This window comes from Trypanosoma rangeli (assembly GCF_003719475.1).
Source record: "Trypanosoma rangeli strain AM80 chromosome Unknown Tra_15.4_contig_00160, whole genome shotgun sequence".
NCBI lineage: Eukaryota > Euglenozoa > Kinetoplastea > Trypanosomatida > Trypanosomatidae > Trypanosoma > Trypanosoma rangeli.
Genome location: NW_021705905.1, coordinates 1 through 19664, shown reverse-complemented (window position 1 = coordinate 19664; position 19664 = coordinate 1). Strand labels below are relative to the sequence as shown.

The window sequence follows — 19664 nt, the reverse complement described above, 5'->3', positions numbered from 1 at the left end:
CTCTGAAGCGGGAAACGCATGACGATATTCCTGAAAAGTTTTTCTACGCGAGACGAAGTATTTGATGCGGTTCTTCCTGCGGATGCTAATGGTGCCACAAAGGCATATTTTTGATCTTTACCAACGTGGAGCAGGTTTTAGTTTGGAATTACGGCAGCTACAACGAGTGTCACAAGCGTTTCATGCAACTTTTTGCCACAAAGAGGTTGGAAATGTTGGAGTGTACGTTAAACCTTCTTGCCGCTCCCACAAATGACCATCAGGAGCAACACACCCGCTGCATGTCCCCGCTGGTTGAGAAGGGTGATCTGTACAAGTGTGTCAGGGTGGATGATGCACTGTCACATGGCGGTGGGCATGACGGCGAAGGAACTGTTGAGCTCTATCAGGCAGAAGGCTAAACAGCATGCTGATGATGTTGTAGATGTGGAACGTGACACCGGGCGTTTTTTGACATTTGGTGAGTTCTTTGCAAAACTTCGAACTCCACAAGTGTAAGGAAAGGGGCCGCAGTCAACGTGGAGAAACTAACTGTCGCCCTGCTTAAAGTTCAGGCGGGGAAAGACACCTTCAAATGCTTTGATGAATTTAATGGCCGCCACAGTCCTCTCAGTAACTCGGCACTCTGCACCCTTTAAGACGGACAACTACATGGGAGGTTGTTACGTTGCTGAGTTGATACGTCAAACATTTCTTTGTTAGGCGGAGGACGGTCATACGTTTTCCGAGTATTGCCTTTCCATCTATGGCTGTCAACGTCATGACTGAGGTCAGCTGGTGCGATGGATTGTCCTGCATCATTTGTCGCATCTAACGATGCGTTGGATGGTGCAAATGCTGCGGCGTTATTCAATTTACTTGTAAGAATGGCATCATCTTCTCTTTTGGTGAGATGTTGGTAAACGTTTTTGCACCACTTTGAGAGGCCTCCATCAATCCTGAGGCACGTCTTTTTCCAAGCCACATTCTCGCTCACGTCAGCGGTTTTGACGGAGTCAACAACGAAAGCGAGCGCAAGCCCGACACACTTGTTGATGCTCCACCATCTCAGTGGACCTTTCAGGAGAATCCGACCTTTGCCTACTCAATGTATTACATGTGGGGAAATATCACCGCACCGAATTGCCACCGTGCCGCACGGGGCTTCTCCACTTTTTTATTTTGTCCCCATGCAGGAGAGAGTGGGGATCCGGATCACATGACGGATGCTTTCCTTGTTGTGGATGAGATCAATCACGGCATCAATCTTAAGGATTCACCTGTTCTTTGGTGCATGTACTATTTGGCACAGATTCTGCTTGGTATGACACCTCTTTTAAACAAAGCACTTCTTTGCGAATAACTTGACAGTCCTTTCTCAATATTCTTCCGGCGTGGGCTCAATGTGGCACTTGCCTCCGATGGGGCGCTTATCTTTCACCACATTGAGCAACGACTTATTGAGGAATGTAGCACTGCTGTATTTTTTATATTTTTTTTTTGAAATTTGTGCATGGTGGGTGTGTGCGAGATTGCCAATAACAGTGTGCTGATGTCTGGTTTTCGTTCATACTGAAAGAATGCTTGGTTGGGGGACTTGTGCGCCCTGCGTAGGGCAGGTAGCAACATTGTACGCCTGTCAAAGGTGCCACAGTCACGGTGGGTGTTCCGGTACGAAGTCTGCGTTGAGGCATTTTCCTATCTGCGGCACCGAGCTGCGGCGCATATGCTATTTGAAGCCAATTATGAACGCACAGCTAGAGGGGTTCTACGCGATGGACGTGTTCGGACTCACGCGTGAGCATGTCATTGAGTGGTGTCTTCACGACAAACCAGTTGTGGCTGTTGCGGACACGAATGCGAATGACCCAAAGGGCCGTGACGCCAAAATGACCGTTGCACGGGTTGTTCCTTGCATCACTGCACCCTCACTTCTTTTAAAAGACTCTTTTTTTTCGTTTTTTTTGTTTTTTTTTTGTGTGCTTATCTTCTCTTGCTTTTCTGTGATAGTTGTTTCTTTTTTTTTTGATTAATTGTTTTTTTTTTCTTTTCCTTTACTACTCTTGAATGTTCCCTTTTTTTGTACACCTCGTACACGTTTCTGTATTTTGATCAAATATATATGTCTTTGTGAATGGGTGGATTGTGTTAGCCTTTTTGTCTGTTGAGTGTTGTTTTCTATGTGCTCTATGTGTTTTCTTTCCCCCCTCCAGATTCTCTCAGCTGTGTGGGTGCAAACGTGTGGGTGGGAGGAGGAGGAGGGAAAAGAGAGAGGCATATTAAATATTACCACAAGGGGAGGAGCAGGAAGAGAAAAACATCGGTTGTCGGTAGAGAAGTTTGAAAAAAAAGGTGGAAAATAAACACTTACACGGCAAAACACAACAAGGCAACAACGGCAATGCGTCGCTCTCCTACAGTAATGGCGCGACTCCCCGGTAGCGATGGTTACCACCGGGGCAGCTGGCGACACGCCCTGATGGCATCCGTGTGGAGTGCTATGCCAGCCATGTTTGGTCACGCAGCACTGGGTAGCCGCGCCCTCCACGACATCCCGCTATGTGTGAACTTCACGAATACGAATGGAAATGGGAACCGTACTGTAGGGGCCTCGGTGACTTTCGGCGGTGACAACGCAACGAGTTTGTTCCTCCGTCGAGGTCGAACTACGGGTCGACCGCCTGATACGCCTCGTGAGGCAGATGCCGAAGGAGATGTTCAGACGGATGTGTCGACGGAAAGTGCGGTGTCTGGGAATAAGGTTCTTCGTGCATTTGATCGTTGGGCTGAAGAAAACAGCGGATGCGGTGCCAATGAGTTTATGCAAGGTGTGCGACAATCGTACTATGGCCTTGGTGTGCTCTGTGAGACGCTTGCAGAGGCAGCGAAGCCACAGCTACCAGTTGGCAAAGTTGTTTCTCTTGCAGGTGCTCTTGCACAGTTAAAGGGACTTCTGACCAAACAGTACGCAATTAGCCCAAAGGATCTCGCCGATGAGGTGAAGAATATTGCTGAGAAGTCGGGTAAAGAAGGACGCCGAACGTCCAAGGTGGTGGCGGAGGCATTGAGGCAGATACTTCCCATTTCTCTTGAACTGGGCGAGAGAATGTACAACATGTGGAACAAGCAGCGGGTGTTTGACTCCAATGTACTTCGTATTGCTGCTCCAAATGACTATATTTTGTCGTCAAACATGGTTTTTTTTCATGAGTGTCATAATATGAAAGAAACCCACTTTATGGATGATGTTCAATTGGCGGTGATAGTGAGTTCCCATTCACCTGATGCCGAGAAGTGGACGGGCAGAGCCCCCGACATTACTAGTGATAGTTCGGCGAGGTCTACTCCTGAACAGGAGATGAAGCCTGCGGTGAAGTCGTCAATGACGGCAGGAGAGGGTTTAGATGTTGGTAGCACTGAAGGCGGGAAACAGCTTAAGGGTCAGACGATTATTACCTTTAGAGGACGCCAGTTACCACGTATCCCTGCCACGGCCAAGGCGTGTGTTGTGGCTTCAATTGATGTTGTGACGCCTCCGCAGCGCTATGATCACAATTTTGACTGGTATTATCAACGCATCCGAGGCTATGAAAGCGAATACCAGCGAATTGCCGTCGCACGTTTTTTCGCCATGTCGAACGCCCAGGCAGTATTGGCCCCACTCGACTTTCTTGTTCGGATGTGTACCGGCCGCCATCTAGAACTTGCCTGCCCCCCAGGCATTTCAGATATGATTGGTATTCCAAAAAATATTGCAGAGTGTCCACCGGCAATGCGCAAGCTGTTGTGCTACTACATGGACGCCGATGGGCGTTGGGTGCTGTCGGACCTGCTCTGGGTTGATACTGTCACCACGCCGATGATGCCAAAGACCGCTTCTGCATAGGCTGGTAGGAAAAGAAAAAAGAAAAAATAAAAAAATTGGCGTCCACACACGCACGTGCATACCATCCCAGGCTCGTGTGTAAAAGCGCCAGACGGGAGGCCCAAAACAAAAAGGGGGAAAAAAAACAAGAACGGTTGAAAAAGACTCTTCTCTGTTTGCTTGCTTGTTTTTCGTCAATGCTATCAGGAGATTTAGCAGGTGCCATTATTGACGGAAGCAGCAACCTAAACGAAATGGATACAGCCAGTGAAACCATCGAAGAGGAAAGGAGGAAGGTGGGTGGGAGAAGATGAGGGGAGGAGCATGTACTCTTGCCACCACAGTATATATATATATATATATACCTTATTGTCGGACTTTACGTGCGTGCGTGCGCAGGTGTAAAGCGGCACTGTGCATATTTTCTATGCCACGCTAATAATTTCTTTTTGTTTTCTTCACGCACCCTACCCAACTGGCAGCGAAACAAGAAAAAACAAGATTAATTGTTGTGTTTATTCCCTATTTATATCTTTTTTTTTCTTATTTTGCGTGTGCGTGGCTCTTGTTGATATTTACATTTGAGATTCAGTGTGGGATACCTATTTTTCTCTGAATGCCTTCTTTTTGTTGTATTTCTCTACCTGTTCACTCTTTTCCGTTTCTGCTGTGTGCTTTATGAAATATTGTCGCTCCGTCTCTTTGCGTTCTTCTATATTTGCATACGCTGCCGCATTTATACATGCCTCCTGGTATATATATATATATATATATATAGAGAGAGAGAGAGAGAACTGTGAGGGTGAGATGCAACAAAGAAACTGTCAGCGTCTTCAACCTATGTCAAACAACCCTGAGAGTACACCTGGTTCGTCGCTGCAGGCCATAAAGGCGCAGCATAAGGCTCGTGAAGAAGACGAGAAGATTCGTTTGAAGCGCGTGAAGGGTGCCATAGTACTAGTGCTGCAATTTCTGTTTGATCGGGGTTATACAGGGGCACTGCAGATGCTGCAGCAGGAAAGTCATGTATCTCTGCAACAAGTTTGTCCTGCAGATAATATAGATCTTCTCACCATCATCACAGAGTATGAGCATTACTTTGAGTTTCGGTTTAATCGTCGCGTGAAGCTATTTCGGGCTGTAGAAGGTGCACAAGACGTCTTGACAGAACCCTACAAGGGAGAGTGCATGGCGGTGCGCTGCCGCCGCACTGCCTCCTCAGGCACACCTCAAATGCAATCTGCAGCAAGTGTGAACCCTGACAAGGTGAATTATACCACTGTAACAGAGTTAGGGAACGCACCGCCAAGTGGGGTGCAGGAGACGCAACGTTCTACAGGAAAACCACCTACAATTGCCAGAGGCTTGGCACTCGCTTCAAAGTCATGCCCATCACATTCCCCACAGCCTTCGCGGGGAAACAATCAAAAGAAATTGGCATGGAACGCAAATGGAAATATAGCCGTGGAAGGAACACGCGTTGATGTTGTGCACGATTCTCAAGGCAAGAGCCTTTTGAGTGACGCTGACGAAGATGTATTCTTTGGTCGTGCGTTAAAGCCACTTCCCACTTTTTTTACTGGGGAACAGCAGGAATTGGCTATGACCATTCAGAGAGACATCCTAGACGTAAACCCCAACGTTCGTTGGAGTGATATAGCAGAGTTAGATCAGGCGAAACTGTTACTAAAGGAGGCGGTAGTTATGCCTGTCAGGTATCCAGAGTTGTTTTCAGGCATCGTACGACCTTGGAAAGGCATTCTCCTCTTTGGTCCACCTGGTACCGGCAAAACACTTCTTGCGAAAGCTGTAGCCACCGAGTGCCGTACAACATTTTTTTAACATATCTGCTTCTAGTGTAGTCTCCAAATGGCGTGGTGATAGTGAAAAACTTGTGCGGCTGTTGTTTGACCTAGCAGTGCACTATGCACCGAGCACCATCTTTATAGATGAGATTGACTCGCTCATGTCAGCTCGTTCGGGGGAGGGTATGCACGAAGGCTCACGACGGATGAAAACGGAGCTTCTTATTCAGATGGATGGACTCTCAAAGAGACGCGGTGGCGAGGTTGTTTTTGTGTTGGCGGCAAGCAATGTGCCGTGGGACCTTGACACTGCGATGCTTCGTCGTTTGGAAAAACGCATTCTTGTGGGTTTGCCATCGTATGAGGCACGCGCAGCGCTGTTTCGAACAATTCTAACCCCGAATGTGGCAGTTCCTGATATGGACTGGAACCTTTGTGCCAATCTCACGGAGGGCATGTCCGGCGCTGACATTGATGTGGTGTGCCGTGAAGCCATGATGCGACCGATACGTTTGTTGATTGAGAAACTTGAGAATGCTGGTGACCCGATGCAGTTGACAGGTGGTACACTGCAGCGACCACGGGTGACCATCCAAGACGTGATGGCAAGTGTGGCGTGTACACAGAGTAGCGTGCGGCAGTCTGACTTGAGCAAGTTTGACGAATGGGCACGCAAGTACGGATCTGGTGTTTCCTCATGATTGCCTTGCATGTATTTATTATTATTTTTTGCTCTTGTTGCTTGTGTGTTTGGTTTGTTGTGATGTCACTTTGCTCTGGGCAGTGAGGAGTGGTGGGTGCTGCTCGGCCTTGGGGGGGGGGGGGGGGTTACTCTGCGGAGCACTCGCACATCCACGTGCGTCTCTTGAGAAATCGTATGCCACCCAAAGACAAGTATGAGGAGGAGAGAAAAAAAGTGGCAGGATGCCGGCGTTATTTTACCGTCCTCTGTGCTTCTCGCCACTGCTACCTGTTTTTTTTGCCTTTCTACGCGTTCGCCAAGAAAGGTTCAACAGGCTGCAGAGGGATGCGAAAAACAAACAGAAAGCAACGCCATCTCTCTCTCTCTCTCTCTTTATCTCTCTTTGGTGTGCGAGCAGGAGACAAAGGTGGCGGTGTGCACAAGGTAGGGAGAGGGAAAAGACTGTCGAAGGATAGAGCAGAAGAGAAAGGGGACTTTTACCATGAAGGAAATGGAAACCACGCGGGGGCGTGTCCCTGTTGTCATTTTGGACACCGGTTCGCACTCGCTGCGTGCAGGATACGCGGAAGAGCGAGGACCCCGTCTTGACATCCCTGCCCTTGTTGGTCATCCTCGCAATCGGGGCGTGGCGATGGCTGCTGGGATGAATGAGTATGAGATCGGAGAGGAAGCCCTTGTGAAGCGTGGCATGCTCACTGTTGGTAGTCCTATTAAAAATGGTCTCGTTGTGAATTGGGAACATATGGAGAAGCTGTGGAGTCATGTGATGTTCTCTGAACTGCGGGTGACACCGGAAAGCCACTGCTTTGTTGTACCGCAGCCAGTGAACACCCCGGCAGCACAAAAAGAAAAGACTTTGGAACTTATGATGGAGACTTTTCATGTACACTCGCTCTTTTTAGGAACTTCACAGGTGCTAAGCCTGTATGGATACGGTCTGACAACAGGCTTGGTGCTTGATAGTGGCAAGGACCGCACCCTGGCGGTTCCTGTGCATGAGGGTTATGCGCTTGGTCGTCACGTGACAGAGAGTCAGATTGCAGGGGAAAGCTTGACTAACTACCTTGTGTCCCTTTTGCGGCAGGAAGGATACAGCTTTGGTACCCCTGTTGAAATGCAGATTCTAAATAAAGCCAAGGAAGAGCTGTGCTACGTGCAATCCAGTGTATTTGGGTGCTGCAATCCCTTTTGGACCGCCGAAAATACGGGAGGGGCACTGCCGAGCAATGATAACTTTGTCATGCGTGAGGAGAAGATACTCGCGACACATGTAGCGGCAACGGAAGAGGTTTTTTACCTTCCAGACGGTAACGCCATTCCATTGTTGGAGCATCGCCACCGTGCAACGGAAGCTCTTTTTGATTTTTCTCTCCTTGGCGAGCAGTTTATTCCTAATTCTCGTTACACGACGGAGTTGGGGGATATATTTAAACCCTCCTTCCCCATGGGTATTAGTTGGCTACCATTTGCTGCAATCAACAACTGTCAAGCGGCAATGCGACCCGTACTCTTTGCAAACATTATTCTTGCGGGTGGGAATGTTTCCTTTCCCGGTATCAGAGCACGGATTGAAGCAGAAGTGACTCAACTTTACCGAGAAACACATACCAGCGAGGCGGTGACACCAATCCGCGTACACGATTTGGATTGTCGAATATACAGTGCCTGGCTTGGAGGCTCCATGCTTGCGCGAACGTCTATGTTCCCACATTTAACTGTCTCGCGACAGGAATACGAAGAACAGGGTTACCGCGTGGTGCATTGCAAGTGCCAATAGTTTGGAGAGAGAGAGAGAGGTCTCCGGGAATGTAAAATGCCCGGTCGCATTTTGCTCTTGCCTGGTCTACAAGAAGAGAAGTTGGGCGAAAGAACTTTTGCTGGTTGACTCCTACCATTGTTTTTTTTTTTTTACGGCGAATGAGAGTTGAAGGATGAAAACCAGAAAAAAAGGCTAAAACAAGTATGTACAATAATATTGTGTCACTTGGATTGATGCAATGCGATGACAAGGGAAAAAAAAATGAAACGACGCTAGAAACGACATCTGTGGTGGTGAGTGGGTGTGCTTGGGGTTGCGAGAAAGCTGTTTCTCCGCCAGGAGGAGAAGGGTGGTGAAGCAAAGCGATGCAAGACAGATAACTGAGCATGCGTTCACCAAGTGGTATATTTTGTTACTCTAATTTTCTTTTCTGTCTTCTTTGGAACTTGCATCTGTTTCCATGCGTAAACATGGCAGCTCTTTCGCCCGCAGGGGAACAGTTCGGGGTTTGTTAGTGGCAGGAGCTGATTGCTGGGATTGATGCGCTCCGGTCTGTTTAGTGCAGAAGGACTTGCAAAGGAGCCCCCCAGTGGATTTGAGAAGATAACGGAGGGGACTGCAGCGGTGTTATTCCCGCCAGCAAATATCAAGAGTTCCTCGGGGACTCAGCGAGAAGGAGGCCCCACGGAACGTCATGGAGGAGAGCATGAGGCCAGTCACGATTGGCGTCACCACCGCAATAAAGATAGTAATAATGGTGAAGATGATGACGGCCAGGCTGTCTTCTACAACCCTGCGCAGGTGGTCAATCGGGATTTGAGTGTCTGCGCGTTGGCGTGTTTTTCGCACTTGCGCCGTGACGAGCCTCGCCGCAAGGGCGGCACGCGCAACGGTATCACTATTCTTGAGGCGCTGAGTGCGACCGGCCTTCGCGCCATCCGCTACTACAAGGAGATCTCTGGAGTCCGCTTCATCATCGCTAACGACCTGGATGCCGACGCTGTAGAATGCATCCGTCGTAACTGTGAGTTCAACGGCGTACCCTGCATCCAGCCGACACTGGCAGCAAACTTCCCACCAGATGGTGTCCGTGTGGATGAGGTAACTGGAACCATTGAGGCAGGTGGAGCAGTGATACCAAACCTAGATGACGCGAATGATTTGATGTTTCGTCTGGCCACAAACCCTACTGTGTACGCTGGATGCCGTCTCTGTGTGGTGACGTCCGATACGACAAAACATACGAGTACTAGTGTCAATGGTAGTGGTGAGGGTATCCGTTTAGAGGAGACCCGACCGTTACTGCAACAGGAGCTGATGGATGTTGTGGACCTTGACCCATACGGCTCAGCCTCCCCATTCTTGGATGCTGCTATGCGCTGTATCAAGGAAGGTGGACTACTGCTTGTGACTAGCACGGACAGTGCCATTTTGTGTGGAAACTACCCAGACACATGCCACGCCAAGTACAACACCATTCCTTCAAAGAACGCCGCCTGCCATGAAATGGCTGTGAGAATTTTGCTTGCTGCTTTGGAGCGTGTCGCCAATAAACAGCGTAAGTATATTGTGCCATTACTCTCGCTACATATTGATTTTTACGTGCGGTGCTTTGTTCGTGTCTACACGCAACCAGCGGAGGTAAAGCTAAGTCCATGCAAATTGGGATATATGCTACAGTGTAGCCATTGCCCAGCGTACTGGGTGCGTCCAATGGCAGTTGCTCGTATGCGATCCAAGAAACGTGTACGAAAGGAAAACATGATGCCGAGCAACGACCTTCCAAAGAATTTTTGTGGAAATGATAATAATAATGGTAATAATAATGGTATAGATAATAATAAGACCAGCGGAATGGAGAAGGATGTGTTGGAAGGTAATTCTGATGCATTTGGGCGAGAGTGCTTTCCCGCAGCTCCGATGAGGCAGGGCAATCCAAAAATTACCGCTTTTAATTTGCAGCACATGCCATCCTGTGTGGATACGCGCTGCTGCAAGGTGTGTGGTGCTTTTCTGACCTTGTCGGGTCCAATTTACGCTGCCCCAACACAGTGTGTGTCCTTTCTCTCACAGCTTCTGCATGAAGTGGAGCAGCGTGGGGCAGCGAAACAGATTACGGCAGGGGCACGCGTGTCTGGTCTGGTGCGGCTGGCAATGGAGGAGTTGCCTGATACCCCGCTATTCTATCAGATTCCCGACATTGCCTCCTTTGTGAGGGTGCGGTGCCCACCTACGCCGCTCTTTGTGGGCGCATTGGGACGAATGGGTTATCGTTGTAGCCAAGTTCATTGTGCCCCATCAGGAATCAAAACGGACTGTCCTCCAGAAGTTCTTGTTCGCGTGATGCTTCAATGGAAAAAGCTGCAAGAAGAGGCATCTAATGGTGTTGTAAAAGACAGTTATGAGTGGGAGAAGGCGCCTGCATCTGCATCTAGCGTTCCAGCAACGACAGCTGTCAAAGGTGCGCAGGAAGCGAATTCCAGAGGACGAGGCGTGAGTGCTCACGTGTCGCTGCTGGAGCCACTTGCCGATGCAGACTTCTCATACGACCGACAGTTTGATTTCCGCGGCGGCGTAACGGGTGTGGCAAAGTTTATTCCAAACGCGCCTAACTGGGGACCGAAGCGACGTCATCAGGGCGCAATGCACGCTGACGATGGTAATGATGATGTGTAATCGACACCGAAACGTTGAAAAAGACTACTACAATTTAGCTTGTTTTCGTCTTCTCTTCTCCCTTTTCTCTTTGCCGCCTGGGAAACGAACAATGCACTCTGTGTGTGTGTGGTGGTGGGGGGGGGGGGGAGGAGGAGCATAGGCTGCGCAAGAAAGGGCAGGGATGTGGATTTCACACCCAGGAGCAACTGTCGCCCCCAGCTTGTGGAGTAACGACGGCGTGCACCCGTTTCTTATTTGTATTCTTTGATGTTGTTGGTTACGTTCGCCCCGTGGGGACGGCTTGTCCCTCTCATGTGTGCATGAACCCGCATACATACGCAAACAGCGTTTATACACATCCTTGACTGTTGCAGTGTCGCTCGTTATGCTTGGTTCTTCTTGCTTCGTCACTCGTAGCATCTTTGCTGCCATAACTCTTGTTCTGTTTTGTTTTGTTTTTCTCTCTGTTCATGTGTGTGTGTGTGTGTGTGTGTTTGGTGGAGACTTGGAACTACGAGGAAAAATAAATCACGAAACCCACAACCTGACAAGGGGGCGAAAAAAGGCGGGGAGTGTTGAGTGGAAAGGGGGAAGTTAACATTTCTGCCGCAGCTGGCGTTGGACACGCGCATACATACGCACAGCAAGAGACGCAATCATTCGCGACAGAAAAAAGAAAAAAAGATACGCCGTCAAGTTTCTTCCAATGCTGCACTCTTCTTTCAGGCGACTTCACATTTTTGATGCATGCTATGTGCTCAACCTTGACCGCCGACGGGATCGCTGGGCACATGTCCAGCGGCAAACAGCCCGAGCTGGGCTTGAAAAATTTCTGAAGCCACTTGCAAAGGTTACCAGGGTGAGTGGCGTCGATGGAAACGCTCTCGATGTGGAGGCGTTATATCGGGAGGGTGTTATCACAGATCTTGGTTATACCCGATTTCTGCTTCCCATGGAAGAGAAACTGTTTGGAATGGACCTAACACGCGGTGCCATTGGGTGTGCACTTGGGCATCGCAAGGTATGGGATATGATTGTGGCGGAGCGCCGTGCATGTGCATTGGTACTTGAGGATGACGTGGAGTTTCACCACAAGTTTAGCCGGCTGCTGGGGCCACTGTGGGAACGGGTACCCGCAGGTTGGGGTATTGTGCATCTCGGTGGACTGGATCTTCTCGCCACTGGGAAGCCTCCTCGTCCATTTATTGATGACGGCATTCGTCTCGCGTATCAAGGTCATCGCGAACTCACCGCGTACGTTCTGCATCACGCCTCTGCGAAGCGTTGTCTCGAGCTGACAACGCCAATGACATGGCAGGTGGACACGCATATTAGCAGTAACTTGGAGTCTGATCCTGAGGCACAGGACGAGTATATTGCAGACCCCAAGACGTATGTGTTTCAGCCATCTCTTGCGATTCAAATCACATCCTTGGGGACTGATGTGCAGAAGCGACCGTCCGAAAACCCTTCACTCGAGGATGCCGCACGGCGTATGCGTGAGTTTATTGGCGGAGGAACCTCTGTGCGTTGAGGAGAGGTGCGGCTGCTCCCGCAGAGACATTGTTGATAGGTTTGTGGCTCCGCACTTGCACTCATATCCGTGCATATATGACTGTTAGTGTCTGTGCGGTGGCGATTTACTGCTGAGAAGTGTCTCGTTTTTTTTTTTTCTACTATTCCATGTAGTCATTTTTATTATGTTTTTCCCCTCTATTTCCCATTGTTATTGTTTACTTTTCCCACTTTTTTTTTGTTGTACTGTCTGTTGGTGTGTGCGTTTTTGTTTTGTTTTTTGTCGTCACCCTGGTGTGTGAGCCACTGCAATTGGCCCGTCAACTATCGGTACACTGTGTGGTAACCATTGTCACTGCCAGGTTGGCGTGTGCTCCGTTCACAGACACACAGACACACACACACACACACACAGAGAGAGAGAGAGAGAGAGGAGGGGAGGAGGAGGAGTGTGTGAGTGCAAGGAACCTCGAAAAAATTGTATCACATAACAAACGGGAAAAAAGGGGGGAAAAAGGGCTGGGGGGGAGGGGCAAGACAGCATTTAAAAGAAAGAAAGGTTCAGGTTTTTGACTCGCATTTGCTTAACCTAGCGACCCTGCTTTTAAGAGTGCAAATTCCGGTGTATTTCAGTGGGGGGAAAGGGGGGACGTCACGTCCCGCAGCAAAATGAGTGCACCAGAGATTGGCGGCTCCATCTCCTCCGACCAAGTAAACGCCCGCATGACCACGCTAGGAGCAATGGGGCTGCGGCAAACGGCGCCGGGTGGCACGGGCATTCCAAGCCTGACGGAACCCCAACGCGAGGTCAAAGTACCCAAACGACGTTTGCCTGCAGCGCCAGAAGATCCGCTGATGAATCGTCTGAGGTTCCGCTACGCGACGAAGCCAAAAGAACAGATGTATGCTAAAGTGCCGTTGGCCGTGCCGAGTCTCACTGCAAGCGTAGGAAAGGAGTCACAGAATGCGGTAGAGGCCTCAACGGCGGCTGTTCATGAGGAGGTCGTGGGAATGCTTTGCAGAAACCTCCCGCTCATCGTGGGTTCCCCCGCTCAGCTGGAAACGAAATTGCCAGGCCACGAAAATGTGAGTGCGGGGAATTCAATGAACTTAGATGACCGCATTACCCCCCAAACCCTCTACACGCTTTTGCATAAAGGCCGTGCTTTGGCCTCTAGGATGGCCGCAAAAAGACGCGGCAGTCTTATCGAGGAAGAGATAAAGCCACCACTCAATGCGAAGCTGGATGGCCTACGCACACAGGTTAACCGCCTAGAACCGCCGTATGTGGACCATATGTTGCAAGCAAAGGTCTTTGACAGGCCACGAAACGATGAGGATCCGACATTGCGTGAGGTACTTCCCATTACTTCGTTGTATTCCAAGAGAAAACGTTCGAAATGGGGTTCAACGCAAGAGTTTCATTCTCCTCTTGTCTCACCACCACCTTCACGGACGCAAGATACAGGAATACAAAATGAATTATCCTTTTTATCTACTCCCACCGCAGAGAAGTCCACTGACAACGTGGGTGCCACGTTAAGTTTGCCGCTAACACGCTCTACCAACGTGGGAGATGATGCCTGTGTCATTGAGCAAGTTGTTGCCTACGCCTCAGAAAAGCGACGGCCTTTGGTTGGTTGCAATTCCCCGTCTAGGAAAATAGATGGCATCCCACAACCGCACCCATCGTACGCACCTGTTTTTTCTGTACTTGATGCCGTACTTGCCGTTAGCAAGGAGTATGAAAGACTACAGCAATCATGGCCTGGGGCCAGCACAATGCAAATGAGTGCCTCACGTCAGGCTGTTATTGATCGTATTTCCTCGTGGGAGTCTTCTGTCATTCCACGTTCTTTGTGGGTGAGTATAAATAATCCTACCTTTCCAGGTTCTCGGCGGCACAAAATTGATGCAGATGCCTCAAGTAATTTACCCAAGAAAAGTTCGGTTGTGTTTCCAGCAGCAAAGGCTACTGGACGTGCGCAAGTTTACCTACTCGCTGATGCTCTGGATCGTATGTTTCAGGAGATCCCAGGTACACTCGCTGTATTGGCAGACAAGGAAATTGCGAAGCGTCTCTTGCCAACGGCCCCAGATAAGGATGGGCTTTCTGTGTACCGGAGTGATTCCGATGTTGAAAGGATTATTAATTCACAGGCTATAGAGGAATCGGATTCTGCCCATCGGATTTACGTTGAGGCAGCAGAGAAAGTCATGAAAATTGCGGATATAGGTTTTGTTGAAGTTATACGGCAGGTTGCTGGCACATGCATGGAGCGTGGTGCTTTATTGGACGCCCTTCGCCTCCTTATGATGGATGTCACCTCAAGTTGTCTTTGGCTGGTTGGATATTGCAAGGATCAGGCTCGTCGCGAGGCGCGAGCACGTCAAGAGTTGATTATGGCTTCTCGAAAAGATGTGGAGGAACTTATTTTGTTGCGAGATGAGGTGAGGAAAGGGAGGCAGGAAGAAGCGATGCTGCGCCGTGCAAATGGTGAACTTGAGTACAGGGCCTCTATGTATGACACACTCATTGAACGTCTACAACTGAAGGATAAGAATTTTTCAAAACACCCTGCTGATGAGCACTTGCATATGCTAATGGAATTGGAGGATGCCTACACACAGATGACAATAAAAGGACTAGAAGAATTGTATACGTCACAGAATGCGGGATCCAGTGAGACAAATAAAGTGTTTGACGCCCCCACGACCCACATGAATGCTCTTAAACAGCAAGAGAAACAGGTGGCACGAGACGAGTTGTACGTTGAGTCCTATCGACTTCTTGCTGCGCTCTCAGAAGCAGTACAGGCGGTAGACGACACATGTGAGCCACTGTATGATTGTCTTTTATTGCCTTCTCCTGGACCGTCCTCAAAAGTAGCGACGACGAAGTGGGCAGAGATTGCTCGTGCGGTGGGTTCCTATGAAATAGAGAAGAAGCACCGCCAGCGTGTGTTTGATGTGTTTGAACGCTGGAATGGGATGCGACGCAAATCTGCCTCGGTGGGCGCTGCCACCTTAGATGTCGAGTGTGATGCCAAAGATGATGAGCACGCGCAACTCTCAGGGAAGCCAAGCTCACCCACGCCAGCCTCAACCTCTATGTTTGAAAACGCGGAACCTATGACGAAAAAAGGTGGTGATGCCAAAAAACGTATTCAGTTTATTACAAGGAAGGATCTTGCAGATATGGGTGTCACCGACTGTACACCAGAAGAGATCAATGCGCTGTATAGTCACGATTTTGACAGTGCAGCATTTTTTAAACTGGAGTATAATTTACCGAGCGAGTATGAAATGACGCCGAGAGTCATTTGTGACATGATACATGATGCCACCGAGTCTCTGAGGCATATTAAACTTCGCGTAAAAGCCCTTGCAAATAGCGGTTTAGTGAAGGAAAGCCTAAAGCCACCCCTGAGGCCGCCTGCTTGTCCAGAAGACGCATGTGCACTCTGTGGTAGACGCGATCGCGTGGCGATGGAACAGAAAAACAGAACGGATGCAATGCAACGGGTAGCAGATGAAATTCAACGACGTTACGATGACATTGTAAAGAGGTGTCAAAAGACGGAGTCTGAGCGGGAGCATTACCGGAGGGAAATCCAGCGCTATCAAATGCAGGAGAAGAAGCAACAAGAGGAGTGGAAGATGCTGGAAAATGGGTTGAGGCAGGCAAATGCTGTGCTTGTGGAGGAAAATCGGCGGCTGGCAGAGCAGGTGAATTCAGCGATGAACTCCATGACGGAGGCTGGAGATGGGCATGGCAACTCAAGACTCACGCCTGCCCTATCCTTCTCTTCCGATATGGCCATGGGATCAGAGGAATTTGAGAGTGAAACTGTGGATTGGGAGAAGGGAGACGATGACGGAGAAAGTTACTTGTCAACTCCTGTGAAAAATGGAAGAAAATGAAATGCACCGACACCAGAAATATATATATATATATATATAATTAAAAAAAAAAAGCGACAGTTTACATGTACAGATCTGTGTAATTTGGTTATTTGCGATACGTGTGACGCATTAAACGGAAAAAGAAAAAGGCAAAGAGGCGGTGCTGGAGGCAGTTTAAGTCACACACCATTTTTTTAAAAAAAAAATTTTTTTTATTATTTTTTTACCGCTTCTTCTTATTCTGGATGTTTACTTTCTTTCTTTTTGTACGTATGTGTGTGTATGTCAAGGTAAATGCCCAACGGATTTGTTTTTTACGCTTCACCTTCATGTGTTTTCTCTCACGTACATCTCCAACAGTGTGTCTTTTGAAATACGATATTTGTGCGTATGTATGTAATGTAAGACAAACTCCTTAGAGGCATACATGCACTGTTCAGCAGTCAATGACAGTCTGGATTTGGCTATTCATTTGCATTGAATGTATCGGTATATACTGTTTCCCCCCTCCCCCTATTTATTTATTTTTATTCGGTGGGGATGGGGGGACTTCTCTTCTCAGTCCACATCAAAAGCCAAAAATAAAATCATCTCAGTGCCTTCCCACAGAAGTGTGCGGGTGTGTGGAAATAGAAGTCGTCTCTCTGCGACAATCACCCAGCAGTTTAGTATATATATATATATATATCTCCCGTTGTGTGTATCGGTGAGGGTCGCAGTGTGGTGATGTCTACTGTCAGCATGGCCGAGAACACTGATAGTGCTTTCACCGATATTAAACTGGAGAGGCTAGAGCAACTCGTGACGAACATCAACGCGAAGTATGGAGCCCTCCAGCGGCAGTTGATGCAGAGTTCACAAAGTCAGTCTACATTGTGGCACGCCCTCACACTGGGCTCTGCGGCTTTTGAGGGAAAATCGTCGGTTCCTCTTGCCAGTTTGAGCGCAAACGGCCTTCTTTCCGTTCCAACGGTCCACCTATCCTCTAAGACAACATCTAACAGCCCGCATAGGTCAAGCTACTCTCACGAGCGTGAACTTTGCATCGCGGCATCTGAGCTATTTCAGTACCTGAATGGTGGTATTAACTACCGTGTTATGTGTATGCAATACCAGACGATGATAGAGCTACTTCTGAAGATGCTGAGAGAGGACATTCAGCTGGTACGTCAGACAGATATTTTGCCAGGTGGCACGCTGGATAGGGCCCATACCGTCTTATCTGAACTTATACAGGAATCGAAAGAGCTTATAATTAAAAACGGTGTCATTCCGAGGTCTGAACTGCAAAGAATGGAAAATGTGGCGAGTAAAAGTCAAGGTAAAGAAGGCGAAGCGACCAGTCAGGAGAACACTCTGCCTGTTGCATTCACATCTAATGATGCCTATAACATCAATTCCAGTACGCAAAGTAGGTCTGAACGGCAGAGCATTGGAAGAGGGCATGGAAGCAAGCATGAGTCACATGTGACTATCAGTGCCCCAACTGTGGGGTCAGACCAGGAAAAACCGTTTTTTCCGCTGCCGTTTTACACTTCCGAATCCAAATTTGAGAGTGAGGATATATATGACGTAGAAACACCGCGTACCTCACGAACGGAAGAAGATGCGGTGAATAAGTTTCAAGCCAGCTGGATTGCAAGGCCTGAAAGCGATGAGGCGTTGAAGGCGGACAGCAACCCCCGCAACCGATCCCGTTATCACTATATGGAAGAACTATATAACAAACTTTATCTCGATGAGGGCATGCATATGTTAGTTGAAATGATGCAATTGGTTTTTTTAAAGGAATACATTCATGCGGATTCAAAAACAGGGGATGAGGCCTTTGCAAAATTTAAAGAAGATATTGACAATGAACTTTTACCGTATATTCAGAGCTACGATGCACTGGTTTCCCCCAAGATGCAGCCCTTACTACGTTCTACCTACGTATTGAATTGTTTACAACATCATATTCAATCCAATGAAGAATTGCTGAAAATTTTGCAACGCATTGATTCTGAGCGTGACACCTCCTCGGTGGCTCTTGCCAAGATGGACTTGTGCGACGCTGATATGAGGCCATTCATTGCATTGCTACCGAGACTGAGTTGTCTTCGTTCCTTGGATCTTAGTCACAACAACATTCATGACGCCGGAGTTCACGAGCTGTGTTCCGTACTTGAAGGTCACCCATCACTTGAACTGCTGGACCTCTCTGATAACCCTCTCACCGACACAGCTGGTGCGGAGTTGATACAGCTGGCGACCACCACGACCAACCTGAAGGTGGTGGGCCAGCAGGGCATTGGGTTCAGTGAACATACACGTGAAGCACTCGGTTCTCAGCTTCAAAAGAACCGAATTGCATGTGGCACTTCATTCATGCCGAATCAGCTTTTAAGCGGAGTTGGTGGCTTTAAGCACAATGAGTTGTGGAAACGAACTCTGAAGAGGCGCTTAGCGCCCCTTGGGTTAAGAGGCGGAACCCAGCCTCTACCGGCTCTGATGTCAACGCCTAGCTGCGTGTTGTCATCTCAAGGAACGAACACAGTAGTTTCTTGTAGTGTAGGCATGCTACGTAGCGTGCGTCTGCCGTATCTGACAGCAATGCGGGGCGGTCCAGCAAGCGGTGGAAAACGCGTGAGTAGTAGCAGCCCCCGATGAAGCAGTGCAGGAAAGTCAAAAAGAAAAATAAAAGACTGGAGCTGATGACGCTTCACTTTGAATTTATGAGGAAGTAGATGTTCAGTTTACACTGGAACCAAAAAACAAAAAAAACGGGGGGTGAGGCTTGTCTGCATTGCAAATACGGAGACGCAAGAGAGGGCATGTTTTTCTGCACTGTGGGAGGAAAAAAGTGCGGAAAAGGAGATTTCAAATGGAAGAGATAAAAGATATTACTCAACATGAGATGCTGCGGTATGTGTATATAATACACATGCATACATATGCACATATGCCACCTGGAGAGTTTATATATATATATATGATATATATATATAACATGGCTCTATGGAAACAGATGTTGTTGTTGTTGTCATTGTTATACTCCCAACTGTTGCTAAGTCGGAAAGCCGGACTTGCCTGCAGCACGCTACAAAAAAGGCTTCCACTTTTTTTTGATATTTCCGTTTTGTTTTTGTTTTTGTTTTTTTTGTTTTTGATGTTTTACTGTGTTTCTGAAGCAAAACCAGAACCAAAGAGTGTGTGGACGGTATTGCGATGGAGAGAGGGGAGGGGGTGGGTGTTGGAGTCTAGCATCCTTCCTCCAACATTGTTTTGAGGTTTTTGAGATGTGCATTTGTAAGCGTGGGTATAAGTGGAGTGTCTGATTTGTATTGGTGGTATTGAAAATGGTTGATAACTCCAATTGAAGAGGCAGTTTCATTGATTATTATTTGTTTTGGGTCAGCCAAGCAAATGGATAAAAAAACGCCCGTGTCTTGCGATGTATGTATATACGGGTGTTTACATGCTGTTTATAACGAT

At 48.3% G+C, this 19664-nt stretch overlaps 9 protein-coding genes across 9 annotated transcripts, besides 15 other annotated features; all 9 read left to right on the top strand.

Annotated features, from left to right (window-relative positions):
* Positions 1 to 1559: 1559 nt before the first annotated feature.
* TraAM80_05103 (putative AMP deaminase) lies at positions 1560 to 2012 on the top strand (the record flags this gene model as incomplete). Its single annotated transcript, XM_029381998.1, has 1 exon — positions 1560 to 2012. The coding sequence occupies one exon, from the start codon at positions 1560 to 1562 to the stop codon at positions 2010 to 2012; it is 453 nt and encodes a 150-aa protein (XP_029238142.1).
* A 389-nt stretch (positions 2013 to 2401) lies between these two features.
* TraAM80_05102 (uncharacterized protein) lies at positions 2402 to 3865 on the top strand (the record flags this gene model as incomplete). Its single annotated transcript, XM_029381997.1, has 1 exon — positions 2402 to 3865. The coding sequence occupies one exon, from the start codon at positions 2402 to 2404 to the stop codon at positions 3863 to 3865; it is 1464 nt and encodes a 487-aa protein (XP_029238141.1).
* A 9-nt stretch (positions 3866 to 3874) lies between these two features.
* Positions 3875 to 3900: a microsatellite.
* Positions 3901 to 4188: 288 nt separating this feature from the next.
* Positions 4189 to 4208: a microsatellite.
* A 389-nt stretch (positions 4209 to 4597) lies between these two features.
* Positions 4598 to 4621: a microsatellite.
* Positions 4621 to 4637: a microsatellite.
* A 47-nt stretch (positions 4638 to 4684) lies between these two features.
* Positions 4685 to 5686, top strand: TraAM80_05101 (katanin; the record flags this gene model as incomplete). Its single annotated transcript, XM_029381996.1, has 1 exon — positions 4685 to 5686. One exon carries the CDS (start codon positions 4685 to 4687, stop codon positions 5684 to 5686), a length of 1002 nt encoding a protein of 333 aa, XP_029238140.1.
* Positions 5687 to 5834: 148 nt separating this feature from the next.
* Positions 5835 to 6350, top strand: TraAM80_05100 (katanin; the record flags this gene model as incomplete). The annotated part of the gene is made up of 1 exon (XM_029381995.1): positions 5835 to 6350. One exon carries the CDS (start codon positions 5835 to 5837, stop codon positions 6348 to 6350), a length of 516 nt encoding a protein of 171 aa, XP_029238139.1.
* A 355-nt stretch (positions 6351 to 6705) lies between these two features.
* Positions 6706 to 6734: a microsatellite.
* Positions 6735 to 6833: 99 nt separating this feature from the next.
* TraAM80_05099 (actin-like protein) lies at positions 6834 to 8129 on the top strand (the record flags this gene model as incomplete). The annotated part of the gene is made up of 1 exon (XM_029381994.1): positions 6834 to 8129. The coding sequence occupies one exon, from the start codon at positions 6834 to 6836 to the stop codon at positions 8127 to 8129; it is 1296 nt and encodes a 431-aa protein (XP_029238138.1).
* A 522-nt stretch (positions 8130 to 8651) lies between these two features.
* TraAM80_05098 (putative N(2), N(2)-dimethylguanosine tRNA methyltransferase) lies at positions 8652 to 10787 on the top strand (the record flags this gene model as incomplete). The annotated part of the gene is made up of 1 exon (XM_029381993.1): positions 8652 to 10787. One exon carries the CDS (start codon positions 8652 to 8654, stop codon positions 10785 to 10787), a length of 2136 nt encoding a protein of 711 aa, XP_029238137.1.
* Positions 10788 to 11204: 417 nt separating this feature from the next.
* Positions 11205 to 11243: a microsatellite.
* Positions 11241 to 11269: a microsatellite.
* A 206-nt stretch (positions 11270 to 11475) lies between these two features.
* On the top strand, positions 11476 to 12303 carry TraAM80_05097 (glycosyl transferase-like protein; the record flags this gene model as incomplete). Its single annotated transcript, XM_029381992.1, has 1 exon — positions 11476 to 12303. The coding sequence occupies one exon, from the start codon at positions 11476 to 11478 to the stop codon at positions 12301 to 12303; it is 828 nt and encodes a 275-aa protein (XP_029238136.1).
* Positions 12304 to 12515: 212 nt separating this feature from the next.
* Positions 12516 to 12568: a microsatellite.
* Positions 12569 to 12664: 96 nt separating this feature from the next.
* Positions 12665 to 12698: a microsatellite.
* Positions 12699 to 12742: a microsatellite.
* Positions 12743 to 12953: 211 nt separating this feature from the next.
* Positions 12954 to 16208, top strand: TraAM80_05096 (uncharacterized protein; the record flags this gene model as incomplete). Its single annotated transcript, XM_029381991.1, has 1 exon — positions 12954 to 16208. One exon carries the CDS (start codon positions 12954 to 12956, stop codon positions 16206 to 16208), a length of 3255 nt encoding a protein of 1084 aa, XP_029238135.1.
* Positions 16209 to 16226: 18 nt separating this feature from the next.
* Positions 16227 to 16247: a microsatellite.
* A 612-nt stretch (positions 16248 to 16859) lies between these two features.
* Positions 16860 to 16878: a microsatellite.
* A 38-nt stretch (positions 16879 to 16916) lies between these two features.
* On the top strand, positions 16917 to 18839 carry TraAM80_05095 (uncharacterized protein; the record flags this gene model as incomplete). The annotated part of the gene is made up of 1 exon (XM_029381990.1): positions 16917 to 18839. One exon carries the CDS (start codon positions 16917 to 16919, stop codon positions 18837 to 18839), a length of 1923 nt encoding a protein of 640 aa, XP_029238134.1.
* Positions 18840 to 19148: 309 nt separating this feature from the next.
* Positions 19149 to 19177: a microsatellite.
* A 21-nt stretch (positions 19178 to 19198) lies between these two features.
* Positions 19199 to 19220: a microsatellite.
* A 68-nt stretch (positions 19221 to 19288) lies between these two features.
* Positions 19289 to 19354: a sequence feature (A-rich).
* Positions 19355 to 19664: the final 310 nt, after the last annotated feature.